Raw genomic sequence first — 14634 nt, 5'->3', positions numbered from 1 at the left:
TCCCTGGAGGGTACTAGCTCCAACCGGGGTCTGGGGCCGGTATGGCACGGCTCCAGGTGTGGTTAAAGACCAAACAAGATGATTGGACAAGAGAGAGCGCAGAGTCAGGGAAACAAGATGGCAAAAAGCAATTAAAACATAAAATAATTATTTTTCGCCAAACGCTGTGATCTTGTGATAAACCGTGGTATTTACATTTATGGGAACTTAAATGTTGAGCTGACATGCTTCCAAAACAAAGCTAACGCTTCAGCGTTTACGTTCGTGCCCTCACCAAACCAAAGCCACAGGAGACCGCACCTGCAGCTCCAGCAGGACGTGTGCGCGCTGCACTGTGTTTGTCAATGGGAAAGCCGATCAAACTTAACTGTGCGTGTTTGGTCACTCAGTAACAGGACTACGGTGAAAATAACTGGATAGACTTGTAACAAAAACACAAAACCTTCTCAACCTGAGTTCCTTCAAATGATACATAACTGCCCCAGCAATACGTTGTGCTGACGGTAAATGCACAAATACAACAACAAATCCATGAGCTCTGACTGGAACACGCGCGCGCTTCTGCGCGAGTGCGTGACCGTTTTATTAGACTTAGCTGTTTATTGGAACAATAGGTTTATAAAGAAAAACTAGGCATCTCTTTAACATATACTTATTTTGAATGTAATTGGAATGATATTTTATAATAAAAATATTATTTCCTTTGATTAAATATGTGAGCCAATCACCCAATAATATTTTACTATTAAACTATGTAAATCCAAAGACAATGAAGTATATCGCATCACTATTTAATGTTAGGTCTAAGTTACTGTATTTATAAATATGCTTAAGGCCTAGGACGGGGTTACTATTTAACGTTGCACACACGGATGTTATTTCATGTGGCACACACTGACTTCCGGTCTCTTTCCCCCTAGCCACCGGACGAGATGGTATGTTTGCTGAATGATCTGCCAAAATCTCATAACATCAGCTTAATCCATTATTCCCCTGACATAACGTGCTTCATAATGGGATGCGGATATTTGTTGCCATCCATTGATTAATATATTTTTTTCTGAAAATGCAGGATTATTGCTCATAGTTGAGCTTTTCACACAGTTAGCCTGTGTTGCTGTCATGCTGTAGGTTTCCGTGAACCACGATTCTGTAAACTGAATGTGGGGATTGTAGAGAAAAATGTCACATTAACAGACTTGTACCATGTAATTAAATTCTCTTTAAGGTAGATTTTGTTTTAGACTTGGTCATTCTTAAATGGCTAGCTATTGGATGTTAGCTGTTAGCATAGCCGGTCTTATAGTACCATCCGGTTTGTGTACCATTCTCAGTCTTGACGATGATTTTAATATAAAATGTCTGAACTTATGACTTTATTCTGATTCCGCTTTTTTACTGAGTCAAGACTTTTTGAACAAATGTAGTTGCCGTATTCTCTGTGTGTTAAACGTTGCCCTGACATGATTCCTTTTCCATAGACTAAGGGAACATCATCCTTTGGAAAGCGCCGAAACAAGACGCACACTTTGTGCCGTCGGTGCGGGGCCAAAGCCTACCACCTGCAGAAGTCTTCATGCGGGAAGTGTGGCTACCCTGAGAAGCGCAAGAGAAAATGTAAGTGAACATAATGAAGCCTAATTTTATATAGGCAAGATTTCCATGTGTTCTGAAACCATGCTTTGTTTTTATTGGGCAGATAACTGGAGTGCCAAGGCTAAGAGGAGAAACACCACTGGCACTGGCCGTCTGAGGCACATGAAGGTTGTCTACCGGAGATTCAGGTATAACCTACATGTAAAATCTATGCTTCTGTACAGCTAAATACTGTTAAGAATGCATCAAATTTCAAAATGATGTAATAAAGGAAACTATACTCAAAAGTACCACAATAGTTTTAGTAATTAATAGACTATTAATCAGACTTTTTAAAGACCCAGTCAAACTATTGCAGTTTTATTGGACTGTTTAACTTGCCATGCATTTCAGTGTCTTCTTGAGTTAATTGATTTTTCACATGATATTTTGTGGTAAATACACTTTCATGTAAATGTTTTCACAGAACTACAATCGCAGATTTTAAAGACCTGTTGTATGTTTATTAAAACTAAAAGGCCCTTTGAGCCTACCTTAAATCAGGGGGTACAGTGTTAAGTATATTCTCTGGTCTCATTAATGAGACCCTCTTGAGTCTCGCTCGATGACCGCGGAAATTAAGGCCAGCACTTGATATTGACCAATTTTGTTTTCGTTAGACTTGCGGTTTAATTGGATTTGTTGTGTTGGTTCTATAGGATATAACATTGTCCATTCTCGATAAGATGTACGACATACTGTTTATCGACCCTGCATTTTCTGTCCCCAAAAGTCGAGGTGTGGTCACTTGTTGCTGCCATGGTTGTGCATTGGAGTCACTCGTGTTTGCCTTGCAGCAGGATTCTTGTATGGCCTAAGATTGAGTGATTGACCCAAGACTGTTTACTTGTGCCTGACTGCAGATTATCTACAGATAAAGAATAAGATTAAGCCTGGTCATCTTACAAATTGTTCCCTCACTTTTTCTCTACTGCGACTTCTTTACAGAAGTACAAATCCTGGAATAGTTGGGCTATGCAATCTATGATAAAATCTAGATCAAAATTGGTATTTTGAATTTGAACAAGCTGAATGCATTTATAGAGAATTTGTCTTGAACGTTGCTGTCTTTCACGAGCAGCATTGGCCAGTCTTGTCAGTGATGATTTTAATACACAAATGTCTGAACTTATGACTTAATTGTGATTCAACCTTTTATCTGAGACAAGACCTGTGACAACTGGTAACATTCGTTCCTATATGTTTGGATACGAGTAGGTGGGTGACAGCAGTTGACTGTCAACCACTTGGGCATTTAAAGCCCATTTTGGATGTGAAATGTATATCAAGTAGAGACCTGTAAAAGTACATGACATGTCTTTGATGCATAGGCCCAATTGTAAGTTTCCTTTTTGTGCATTTGTAGTGTGGACTAAGATTAAAAAACAAATATCTTTCAAAGTTAAATGGAGTAAGCTGGTTTGTTTGAAATCATAATCAAAAGCTTTTTGTTTGCAGGAATGGATTCAGAGAAGGCACCACTCCTAAACCCAGACGTGCTGCTGTGGCTGCCTCCAGTTCATCTTAAATTTTGTTTAAATAAAAACTGGTCATAAACGACACCTGACTTGAGTATTCATGTTTCCTAAACTAAACTGTTCTTGGTATGACATGTTTATTACCAAATTTATGTTTTGTTTAGACAGCCTGATAAATATTTGGCTTAAAGTTGTGGCTCTTTGCCGCTCCCCTGTTTTTGTAATAACCATTACAAGTAGTCTCATTGGACTTCTACATACCACGCTCTGCTGTTGGCAGGTAAGTGGTTCACTTGTGAAATGTACTTGCACAGAATGGAAGAGTCATAACAACACTTACATTTTAAATGGCCAATTTGCGATGTTGCTTGTGGGTGTAGTGTAGGCGTCAACTGGCAGTGAAATAAGACCAAAAGAATCCACATTTGATATACCAGGAAAACGTCTGTGTAACATTGAGATAGTGGACTGTCCAGATGCAGAAAAGATTTCATAGACCGTTTGCTACAGGGAAAATGTAGTGAAATGGGGCTATTGGGAATGACCTGCTTGTTTCTCAGAGTTTAGACTACTCAATGATAATGTAAAGTGAGATTCTTGGGAAATTGTACAGATTGGTGATGTCAATGTTTCTTCACCGTAATTTGCTGCAGGCGTGATGTGAGCCTGTTGTTCCTTTAGCTCTGTCAGTACCATTCCTTGTGTAGGCTTGCATCCCTAAAACTGAGGCTATTGCAGGGGTCCATCACAACTTTAAAACATGCTTGAACTTGAACTATTCAAACCAGCTCATTCTCACCCACCCTTGATGGGTAATTGTTGACATTGTGAAGGGAATGGGCTTGTCTATAATTTCAGGATTATGTTATTTGATACGTGGTCTATGTTGTAAAACCTGGTGACCAATGAAATTGCTGGGTTTTGTTAGAAAGATGACTCCTGACCAAGCAACAGGATGTTCATGAGAATCCACCAGCAGGGGGAGGAGGGGACTGCATTCATTCACTTTGTAACTGCACCAACTCGTCCCATTTCCCCTGAAAATGTAATCGGACAGCAAATTCTGGCACTGTTACAATGTACCGCGGTGAACAACGCGCCCCGGCTGCAGAAATGAGGTGTAAGTACAGAACTGTCCGTGTGTGAACTTACTGTCATGTTAAAGTTACTAATGTGCCGCTTTGGTTGTAGATCTTGCCTTAGGGCTCGTGTGTGTCCTTTTCTCGCTGTTTTGGGTACCTGCATGTGGAGAAAATGTTGGCTCAGGTACGTGATGGGCCAGTGTGTTCAAAGTCTTGGACTTTTTTTTACAGGATTAACCCCATAGAAATGTGATAATAGACGCACAGATGAGGGGTTTATTTTGACCACACTTTTTTGTTAAAAGTGATATTTTATTGTCTTCACCAAAGTCAAACATTCTTGAAGACTATGATAACAGCGTGTCCCTGCAGGTTTTCCCGGAACATTACCTCATAAATGTGTTCTGTTAAAAAGAAGTTCATTTATGGGAAGTGGTCTCATGCCTGAGTGAGCCTCAGTCTGGTGCTGCTCAGTCCTGCTTCTGCTGTAGGGATGTGTATAGATGTGTATAGTTCTGTGTATAGTTCTGTGTATAGTTTTGTGTATAGTTCTGTTTATAGTTTTGTGTATAGATTTGTATAGTTCTGTGTATAGATGTGTATAGTTCTGTGCAGAGTGCCCAAATTAGTTCAGTTTTTCTTTTTCGCTTTTTTGTCTACTGATTTCAGTAAGGCTTTTCTACATTTTCAGTGCAATTGTAAACACAACCAGAATGAGAAAACAAGCTGTTACTTAAGTAGTTTGGGTTTTTTTTTGTTTGTCTAAAAGTCCCTATTGGATGTTTTGCCTGTGATTTTTCTTTTTCCACAGTGAACCCTTGCTGTTATCTTCCTTGCCAGAACCAGGGTGTGTGTGTGAGGTACGCTGAGGATGAGTATGAATGTGACTGCGTCCGCACCGGTTTTTATGGAGAAAACTGCACAGTTCGTGAGTCTGGCTTCTGGTCTTTATGATTGTCTGAGTGAGAAACATTCCAAATATTTCCTGTAAAAAAAAATCCAATATTTTGCTGTAAAACAGCCCCTTTCAGCTCAGAATAGTCTTACACCGCTCATGGATCTAGGCTCCAAAGGTTAGGTCTTATAAATATTTAAATTAAACAGGACTTTAACAGACTGCTTTAGCCAGCTGGATCACTAACACATTCCAACTGGTTTTCCCTTCAGCAGAATAACCTCACCCGGCCTTTTCGGAGGATTCTCACACACTGCAGCTAATCAACTGTAGCTAGAATGGAGCAGTTACATCATATTTGGCATTAGAGAACAACAATAATGAATTTTAATGGATGGAATTCTTAGCCCAGACAAGGAAGCCAAGAACTTGTACTGGCTAGACCCGTTTGAATGGGTATCTTCTAAGAGTATCTTCTCATTGTGAGATGATATTAGTTAAATTGCTTAAACATTGTTTTGTTTTTACTTCCCACAATAGCTGAATTTTGGACCAGAGTGCGTCTGTTACTCCGGCCAAGCCCTGGAGTGGTGCATTTTATCCTCACACACTTCAGCTGGATCTGGGACATTGTCAATAGTACTTCCATGAGAGAGTTTCTAATGCGTCTCGTCTTAACAGGTTCAGAAACAGCACCTCAATGAGATATTTTCAATGTGTGACACAATCGCTCATTTTTACTTTGTCTAACCAGTCAGATCCAACTTTATACCCAGCCCGCCAACATACAACTCCAAATACAGCTACCTTTCCTGGGAGTCCTATTACAATGTTAGCTACTACACTCGTCTTTTGCCTCCTGTTCCAGAGGATTGCCCTACCCCTCTTGGGGTCAGAGGTGAGCTTGTGAATACAATGCATTTATTTAATATTGAATGAACTGTACACAGCCTGCACTCTTATTGTTTTTATAAAGATACTACAACCGCAACTGAGCCTAGGTCCCAGTGCCTTAACCAACATATAAAGAATACAAGTTTTTCACATTGTCTGTGTATGAACAGGACATGACTCTTGTGAAAACTCAGAACTTCCAGCAGGGATGGTGCTGGGATTTGGGTAGTGAGGATTCAGATGAGACGGAGTCCTATCAGATTTAAACCAACTTTCAGCATCGAAACCGGCAACACAAATGAAACACTCGTGATCATTTTGAGAATCAAAACACAAATTTTTAACATAAAGCTCATGGCCATCATGTGTAGTTTTTTTACAGTTGTTATCAGTAAGAGCTATATTTGTTTTATGCTGCCTTATATCTGGGGACACAATTATATCATAGCTATGAAATTGAAAATTCAAAATCTTCCATACAGTTCCTTTAACACTGCTGCTGATTTTTCAAGTCTTTAGCCCTAAATATCTGTAATTTCCAACACAAACCTCATCTCTGCTACCCCAACTCCCCTGTACACATGCCACGTGTATGTTAAGAGAAATAAAGACACTGCTCTATTTTAATCCATAGATTAACTTATATTATAACTTAACTTATATATAACTAGTATTATAACCTAATACTAATACTGTTTGCCTAATTTGAGTCAATTACGTAAAACAATCTTTTTACTTGAACTTGTTTAATTCCTTGTCTGATTTATTGAAGTTTAAATTCCAGATGCTAGATTTGAATTGTATATTTTTTCCAGTAGAATGTTTATTCTAATTTCTTTTGTAATGTGAACAAAATGTATCAAGAATTTTACACCTGGCTCCAACTTTTATTCCAAATTAATTACTTGAAATGTCTTGCCTGGCAAGTCCAGAATGATACGCCTCTGTATTTGTTTATACAGATTGATATCAGTCTGCTCCTCACGTCCTCTGTTGCCTCTCAAATGTGATTGTGCAATCAGATACATTTTTTTATTCACTGACACATGTGAAATAAAGGAGCTCATTAGTCGCCTATGACCAATGTCAATAATATTATATTAGGAATGTTTACAAATTTGTCTCACCTCAGATTAAGAGTTTAGTGCTTCTATCATTGTTTCTGCAGGAATCTGCAATGTTTTTCAGCCCCTTGCAATATTTTTTTTTTTTTTCTTTTTTCCCCCAATACGGCGGACCATGCGTATCCACCTGTCAATCACGCCATTTGAAAACAGGGAGATTCTCCAGTGACCAGACTCACATCTTCATAAAATATTAAAGAAGTGTGTATTCTGGATCCCAGGCAAGGAATGTGCAATGTTGGGCATTTTATATTTAAAATGCCTTATTTCCATGAGAATAAAGGAGATAATGAAACATTTGTAACACATTTTTATACATCTATAGAAAATGTTTACATTTGTTCTCTATTTGCCGGCAGTGTCTTGGCTTATCTTTGGCACTCAACAAAATCGCTTTCTCACTCATTTGAGACATAATCTCTCCCCCATGTATAACACCATCCTCAGACCCAGAACAATGAGAAACAATAGCAGGGTAACTGGAAGAGAACCTGGAGACAATAGCTGTTTACAGTTTCAGTGTGTTTAGCCCCTCCCCTCTGATAGATGTAAAGGCAGTGATCACCAGCATTTTGACCAGAACTGAAGAAGCGGCTTGAATGAGCAGAGAAACGTCTTCACTCCTACAAGATTTGTCCAGTTGACAGATTTAACCTCGTTGTTTGCTACGGATCAGACCTGGACGACTGAGGGTCTACACAGATATAGTTAATTCTGTGCTTCAGTCTGTGTATTTTCTGTGTCCATTTAGGTGCAGCTGGGCTGCCTGACCCTGAGCTGTTGGTTGAGAGATTATTTAAGAGGAAGACATTCAGAAAAGACCCACAAAGATGTAACTTGATGTTTGCATTTTTTGCTCAACACTTTACACACCAGTTCTTCAAGACGTATAATCGCATGGGTCCAGGCTTTACAAAGGCTTTAGGACATGGCGTGAGTGGGGCTTCATCATTGTATTATATATCCTATCAATTTAATTTCTTTAGGCTTTAAATATTCCTTCAGGTAGATGCTGGACACATTTATGGCGACAGTTTGGAACGTCAGTTGCAGCTGAGGCTTCTCAAGGATGGTAAACTCAAATATCAGGTACAGATAGCCGTTTTTATTGTACTGTCTTATGGTTTATTGCTCTTATTACACATTATTATGCAATTTTATGGTTGGAGACATAGTAGAATAAAAAAAATTGATTTCCCAATGTGATTTCCTTAGCTTATAAATGGAGAAATGTACCCCCCTACTGTTGTGGAAGCTCCTGTCAAGATGAACTACCCTCCAAACACCCCTCTGGACCAGCAGCTGGCCTTTGGACATGAATTGTTTGGACTACTTCCTGGTTTGGGGATGTATGGCGCAATTTGGCTGAGGGAACACAACAGAGTCTGTGACATTTTGAAGCCTCTGCATCCACATTGGGATGATGAGCAGCTTTTTCAAACTGCACGATTTATTATTATTGGTGAGCTGGGTGCAATATGTCTTAATGTTTTTGTAGTGGCGTACCCTAACCTCTGTCTGTTTAAGGTGAAACTATTCGAATAGTCATAGAAGAATACGTACAACAGCTCAGCGGATACCATATGAAGTTGAAGTTTGATCCGACCATGCTGCACAACACGGATTTCCAATATGGCAACCGTATTGCTCTGGAGTTTGACCACTTGTACCACTGGCACCCTTTGATGCCTGATGCAATCAATATTGATGGAGATACATTGGACTATCAACACTTTATCTTTAATACCAGCATACTCTCTCACTATGGCTTGGAGAAGTTAGTGGAGTCTTTTTCTCTACAACCCGCTGGTCAGGTAAAGTCAGTTGTGATGGGTTTCTTGTCTCAATATGCAAAATATTTCAATGTCTTTGTTACTAGATTGGTGGTGGTTATAACTTGCATGCTATAGTGGTCCATGTGGCTGTGCAGACCATCGAAGCTTCCAGACTTCTTCGCGTACAGCCCTTCAATGAGTATAGGAAAAGATTTAACCTGAAGCCATATACATCCTTTAGAGAGTTTAATGGTACGCAAAAACACCCAAGAGTAACTCGCGCACTAATGTTTACACCAATTTACTTATATTTTTTTCCTTGCAGATGATGAAGAAATTGCCCGTCAACTTGAAGAATTTTATCATGGTGACATAAATGCTCTTGAATTTTATCCTGGTCTCTTGTTGGAGAAAACGCGTCCAGGAGCAGTATTTGGAGAGAGCATGGTGGAGATGGGGGCTCCCTTTTCTCTGAAAGGACTATTGGGGAACCCTATATGTTCTCCTTTGTACTGGAAACCAAGCACATTTGGAGGCAAAGTTGGATTTGACATAGTGAATTCTGCAACATTGAAAAAGTTAGTCTGTTTAAACACTAAAACATGCCCCTATGTGGCATTCAGAGTGCCGACCCAAGCCGAATTAGACAAAGAAAACAGACAGAGAAAAAATGAGCTATGATGCAGGATTTTGCAGGTACTGCATTGAAACATTGGACACTTGCAGACTGTTTACACACTGGTTTACATGTACACTGGCACTTTGTCTGTTGCCACGATGGTTTGGAATACAGATGTTTGTCTGAATTTAATCCAATTAGGGGTGGGCGACTGGAACACAAACATATTTTGCATATCTTAAAGCTACTATGCTGATTTCTTTTCACCAGTAGATGGCAGATGTGAAACCTGTTCCCTTTCTTTTTTTCATTATATATTTTGCGAACAAAAATAGGTCAGTAGTTATTGTGGGTTGAAACAATTTTTGTCAAATGGGCTAGTATACTTTTATCTTAATTTCTTTTTACATTTAGGGCTTGACTGTATGAAAATGTATAAATGATTATTCATAACTTTGATTTGTTCCATTACCTAGACCAGTGGTTCTAAAATTGGGGGTTGGGACCACCATTGGAGGTCACAAAATAATTTCAGGGGGTCTCTGATGAAATAGAGATTCAAATGCAGTGGTGAAATCCATTCATCCTGAAAGTGGATTTATAAATTTGACATTAGGCTACTTTATAATTTAATGAGTAGCATATTTTTGGTGATCACATTGGCCAGTGATTTTTGTTATGGTTGTCACAACCAACAAAGTTTGAGAACCACTGACCTTGAATAAAATGTAATGTAAAAAAAAACCAAAAAAAACTGGTGGCATTATGATGAGACCTCTGCCTCACTCCGAATGATCCCTGGATGAAATTAAGACCTGAAAGATGATTTGATAAACCTCACTTGCTTGTCTCCATGATATTCCTGATTCCTGAGGTGTTACTTCTTTGCCTAGAATGTTACATTGTAAGTCAGTTTATCTACAGTTCTTCAGTTGTTCTTGTTGCTCAGAAATACCTTTCTTACTGTGAGAAAGGTCTCCTCTCCACATTCCTGAGTAACTTTACCTGGTAGTGTCTGGTATGCATTATTTTACACTTTACAACTATATGTATTATACTTACACACACAGACAGAAAGAGCCAAAAAAAAAAAAAAAAAGACCAAATGTGTTTTCTATTTTATCTCTATGTTATTATCCATAGACTGTATAAAGAAGAATTATATTTACAGTCTACAGTAATGTTCTAGTAAAAGTAATATTAATGGGTTTTCTCCAGCTCGGTAGGGGGCGATAGCGCTGACATTGGTTTACAAACTGTCAACAAAACGCAGAAGAAGAAGAAGCAGATTAGACGTCACGTGACAGAGGCTCCTCCGTCCGCAGCCTGATCTCGAGCCCCGAGAGGAGACGGGACAGACACTTTTTCGGTACTTAAAGCAGTTTATTAGTGTAAGTAATTCGCATGCATAGTGATGTCATTTAATCAGAACCGTGGAGTAGTTTTATTGCTATGCGTCAATGAATGAAGTGGAAGCTAAAGGATCAAGCTAACATAAGCTGTTTATAGCTTAGCATTAGCTCACAAACGGGCTACATTTGATTGTCCTATTTGCTCCGTTTAATGGATATTGTAGCTTTATTGTGGTTCGATTGTGGATCATTTTAGTGTGGTTTGTTTCGTTGTAGAGTTAGACATGATAAAACAGTCACCCTGGCACAATAAGGCGTTTGGGGCACACATCCCGTTAACCCACGGTCGAGTGCATCATAATGCGCTTTGATTCTGAATGAGTTTTTGTTCATTGACCCATTTTTTCTAAACAAAGCAACATGACCGCTATATGCTCATCTCAGGCTATGTTAGAGCTCATCCTAGACATCGGTTGCATTTATTCCATGGGCTTTAATAACATTATTTCTTACTTTCATTCTTTTTCATATATATATACCTCAGGGTAAACTTATGGCAAGAATTGTTTTGATTGTTTATGATATGCTAATTATGTTTTATGATCGCTGCTTGTGTCTGTCTGTGTGGTCCCTCAGTCGTCCAGGTCTGATCTATAGTAAAAGCCAAAGTTAAATCTGTCAATTGGACAAAAAGTTGTAGGAGTGAAGATGTTTTGCTGCTCATCCAAGTTCAGTTCTGGGCCTAGGTACATACAGAAACTGTAAACAAAAGCTGTTTCCAATTTCAGTATAGTTAGCTCCCCTCCACCAGCAATCTGACCAGAAACTGAAGAAGTGGATTGGATGAGCAGCCAAACGTCTTCACTCCTACAACTTTTTGTCCAGTAGACAGATTTAACTTTGGCTTTTACTGCTTGTGTGTGTTTAGTGAGCTGCTGTCATGACAACCCTGGATGATAAGATTTTGGGAGAGAAGCTGCAGTATTATTACAGCAGCAGTGAAGATGAGGGAAGTGACAACGAGGAAGAAGATGGGGATGGAAAGACTATTCGTGATGCTAATGTGGCTGAGCCTGAGATAGACTACAGTGCGGATGGAACATCTGTAAACACAGGTCACATGATTAGCACTTTGCTTATATGTCACAAACTTATGGTTCTAGGGGTTTTTCAATGAACTTCTTTTTTTTTCCTTCTCAGGACCAAAAGGTGTGATCAATGACTGGAGGAAGTACAAGCAGCTTGAGGTTGAGCAGAAGCAAGAACAGAAAAAAGAAATGGAGAGACTGATCAAAAAACTGTCTATGACTTGCCGCTCAGACCTAGATCAAGAAAAAGACAAAGAGAAACAAAAGGCAATGCAAGACAAGATTAAAGGCAAGGTATGAGGAAATGCATCATTTTTCACTGAATAATGTATGTAATTTATAATTCTACAAAAACTTAAATGAATGTAACTCACTTTTCAGATGACTATGCAAGAGTATAACATGCTTCAGGAAGAGCAGGATGATGAAGACTTCCTTCAGCGATACCGCATGCAGCGGATTGAAGAGATGCGTCGACAGTTTTGTCGAGGGAAGCGCTTTGCACAAGTCTATGAGCTCAGTAATGGAGAGGAATTCCTTGAGGCTTTGGACAAAGAGGATAAAAGCACTCTTGTTATGATCCACATTTATGAAGCAGATGTCCCAGGGTGCGAGGCCATGAGCGGTAGCCTCATCTGTCTGGCTCAGGAATACCCACTGGTCAAGTTCTGCAGCGTTCGCAGCTCAGCCATCAGCACCAGTGCAATGTTCAGAGACAGTGCTCTCCCTGCTCTGCTTGTTTACAAAGCAGGGGACCTTATTGGCAACTTTGTGCGCCTCACGGACCAGCTTGGGGAAGACTTCTTTGCCGTGGACCTAGAAGCCCTATTGCAGGAGTATGGCTTACTACCAGAAAAGCCACCCACTGTCTCAACAATTCGCAATGGAGCTATTGTACAGACCGTTCAGAGTGATGATGACTCTGACCTTGATATAGACTAGATGGTGAAATGAGGAAGGACCAATACATCCTCTGTACATACGCTGTCTGCATGGTGTGTTGATTTGTTCAGCCTGTAGTGTAAATACAATGACTGCACTTAGGGGCAGGTTTCTAAGGTCATTGTTGTGTGTATTTTTTTTATTTAAACAGACAATGTAAATGCATATATTTTAAATATTCGCTGTATGTCATTCTCTGGTAACTTCTATATAAATACTGAACATTGTAGAAAGTAATACATATGCTTGATGGTTATAATTTATGTCCTATGTTTAACTTTATTTGTAATGAATCAATGAATTTGTAATGTGTGGTAATTTCTAAATAAAAAAAAAAAGATTCAGCTTTTAAATTCTGTGGTTTGATCTGTGAACTCTTGAGTGCTGTCACACCAACTGCTTAGTTTCCAGTTCAGTAAATTCTCCACTAATTTGATTGTTCTAAAGCCAATAATAGCATTAACATTGATTGCTCCAGGCTTGGTGAAGCTGAAGTTGAGTGCAATCACCTATAAGTACTCATGGTATAGACACACTATTTTATATCATCATTTACTTAACTAGAGTTAGCTAAAGCTGTATGTGAACAGTAAAATCAGAGAAGTCACTGCAAAAAGGAAGACATGACATTTAATGGGAGATGCAGCAGAGCCATGCAGGTCATGTCCACAAAAAACTTGCTCCAACAAGAGATGGGCTTCTGCACTGATCCCTGCCAATAACACAAAATGTAATCTTTACATATTTTTCTATTTTATTGAAAGAATCATGTCAAATGTACTCACCATGTTGAGACCATTCCTCCCACAAATGCTCAAGGTTTTCATTGTGACGTATTTGATTTTCATGGTGTTCAGGGTCTGCATGCAACACAAACAGTAATTATATTATCTGGTAATATGACTATTGGAATATCCAAATAAGACAGTAGATTAAAATGTGAAGTCTACCATTGGAATGATGAATAAGCATCCATTTTAGTTCCTTGAAAGCTTGAGTGAGGTTCTCCAGCTGATCATGAAGATGGATGTTCTCCTCTATCAGTTTATGAATAGTGTCCTGTAATTCAAAGGTCCTACTTTGCTGGAGCAGCACAAATGCAAAAAACAGCTTGAACAATCCCATCACAAAAACAAATCAAATTTGATCTCTGAGAGGGTTGAGAGCAGGCTGTGACTATTTGTACTGTTTCCAAAGTTGGAAAACTGCCAGTGGCCTCTAAAATCGATCTGATGTTTCTGCATCAATGGTCACAGTGACAACACAACCATAGAGACCACCTTTAATTTCTTATGTTGTAGTGACCTTTAATATTTATACAGATTATGCTATAAAAATGTAGAAATACTTTCAAAAATATGGAACATGAGAGACACATTTACATAGTTTTTCAGACCCCACTCCAGGAACAATATTAGACTTTTACTGCAGAGCCCTTCCATTTCTTTGAATCATGGTTGTGAAATGGTGCACCTATGGTGGACAAATTGTGGTTTACAAATACACCTCTTTTTCCCTAATGATATTAGTTCAGAGGGAGGAGCCTGTGAAGAGATTCTCTGAAGTAGGCCTAACAAATCCACAAATGTTAAACCTTATCTCTTGTCCCCAACATTGCTCCTTCAGATTTTTGTTTTCTCGTTTTTGTGTGCTCTCCATTGAAAATACATTTCTATGCTATATTTTATTTTGTCCTTCCTATTACATAAACACATAAATCCGATGTCCAATACCCTACTCCCACTTGGAC

General features: G+C 39.0%; 2 protein-coding genes and 2 non-coding genes across 5 annotated transcripts in view; all 4 read left to right on the top strand.

Annotated features, from left to right (window-relative positions):
- The window catches only part of rpl37 (ribosomal protein L37), a 107712-nt gene extending 104517 nt beyond the window's left edge, over positions 1–3195 (top strand). The window contains exons 1-4 of one of the 2 annotated variants that reach the window (XM_033989496.2): positions 846–935; positions 1482–1617; positions 1700–1784; positions 3094–3195. In XM_033989496.2, coding sequence (XP_033845387.1) covers positions 933–935; positions 1482–1617; positions 1700–1784; positions 3094–3163 — 294 coding nt within the window. In that variant the 5' untranslated portion in view covers positions 846–932 and the 3' untranslated portion in view covers positions 3164–3195. Of the gene's footprint in view, positions 1–845; positions 936–1480; positions 1618–1699; positions 1785–3093 lie in introns of those variants that run through there. The other variant, XM_055231446.1, reaches the window with a different exon arrangement.
- LOC117392348 (small nucleolar RNA SNORD72) lies at positions 1334–1410 on the top strand. Its single transcript, XR_004543049.1, has one exon. It is a non-coding gene; the product is annotated as a small nucleolar RNA SNORD72 (small nucleolar RNA).
- Positions 2726–2806, top strand: LOC117392347 (small nucleolar RNA SNORD72). The gene has a single exon (XR_004543048.1). It is a non-coding gene; the product is annotated as a small nucleolar RNA SNORD72 (small nucleolar RNA).
- Positions 3196–4122: 927 nt separating the features above from the next.
- On the top strand, positions 4123–12977 carry pdcl (phosducin-like). The gene is made up of 14 exons (XM_055231563.1): positions 4123–4233; positions 4305–4379; positions 5007–5123; positions 5631–5771; positions 5845–5988; positions 7860–8041; positions 8114–8197; positions 8324–8570; positions 8636–8922; positions 8988–9135; positions 9209–9562; positions 11787–11969; positions 12055–12236; positions 12324–12977. The coding sequence occupies exons 1-14, from the start codon at positions 4191–4193 to the stop codon at positions 12882–12884; spliced, it is 2748 nt and encodes a 915-aa protein (XP_055087538.1). The 5' UTR covers positions 4123–4190; the 3' UTR covers positions 12885–12977.
- The last annotated feature ends 1657 nt before the right edge of the window (positions 12978–14634 follow it).

The sequence above is a fragment of the Periophthalmus magnuspinnatus genome, chromosome 23, assembly GCF_009829125.3.
Source record: "Periophthalmus magnuspinnatus isolate fPerMag1 chromosome 23, fPerMag1.2.pri, whole genome shotgun sequence".
Lineage (NCBI taxonomy): Eukaryota > Metazoa > Chordata > Actinopteri > Gobiiformes > Gobiidae > Periophthalmus > Periophthalmus magnuspinnatus.
Note: the sequence above shows the minus strand (reverse complement) of the source record. Positions and strands in the feature narration are given on the sequence as shown.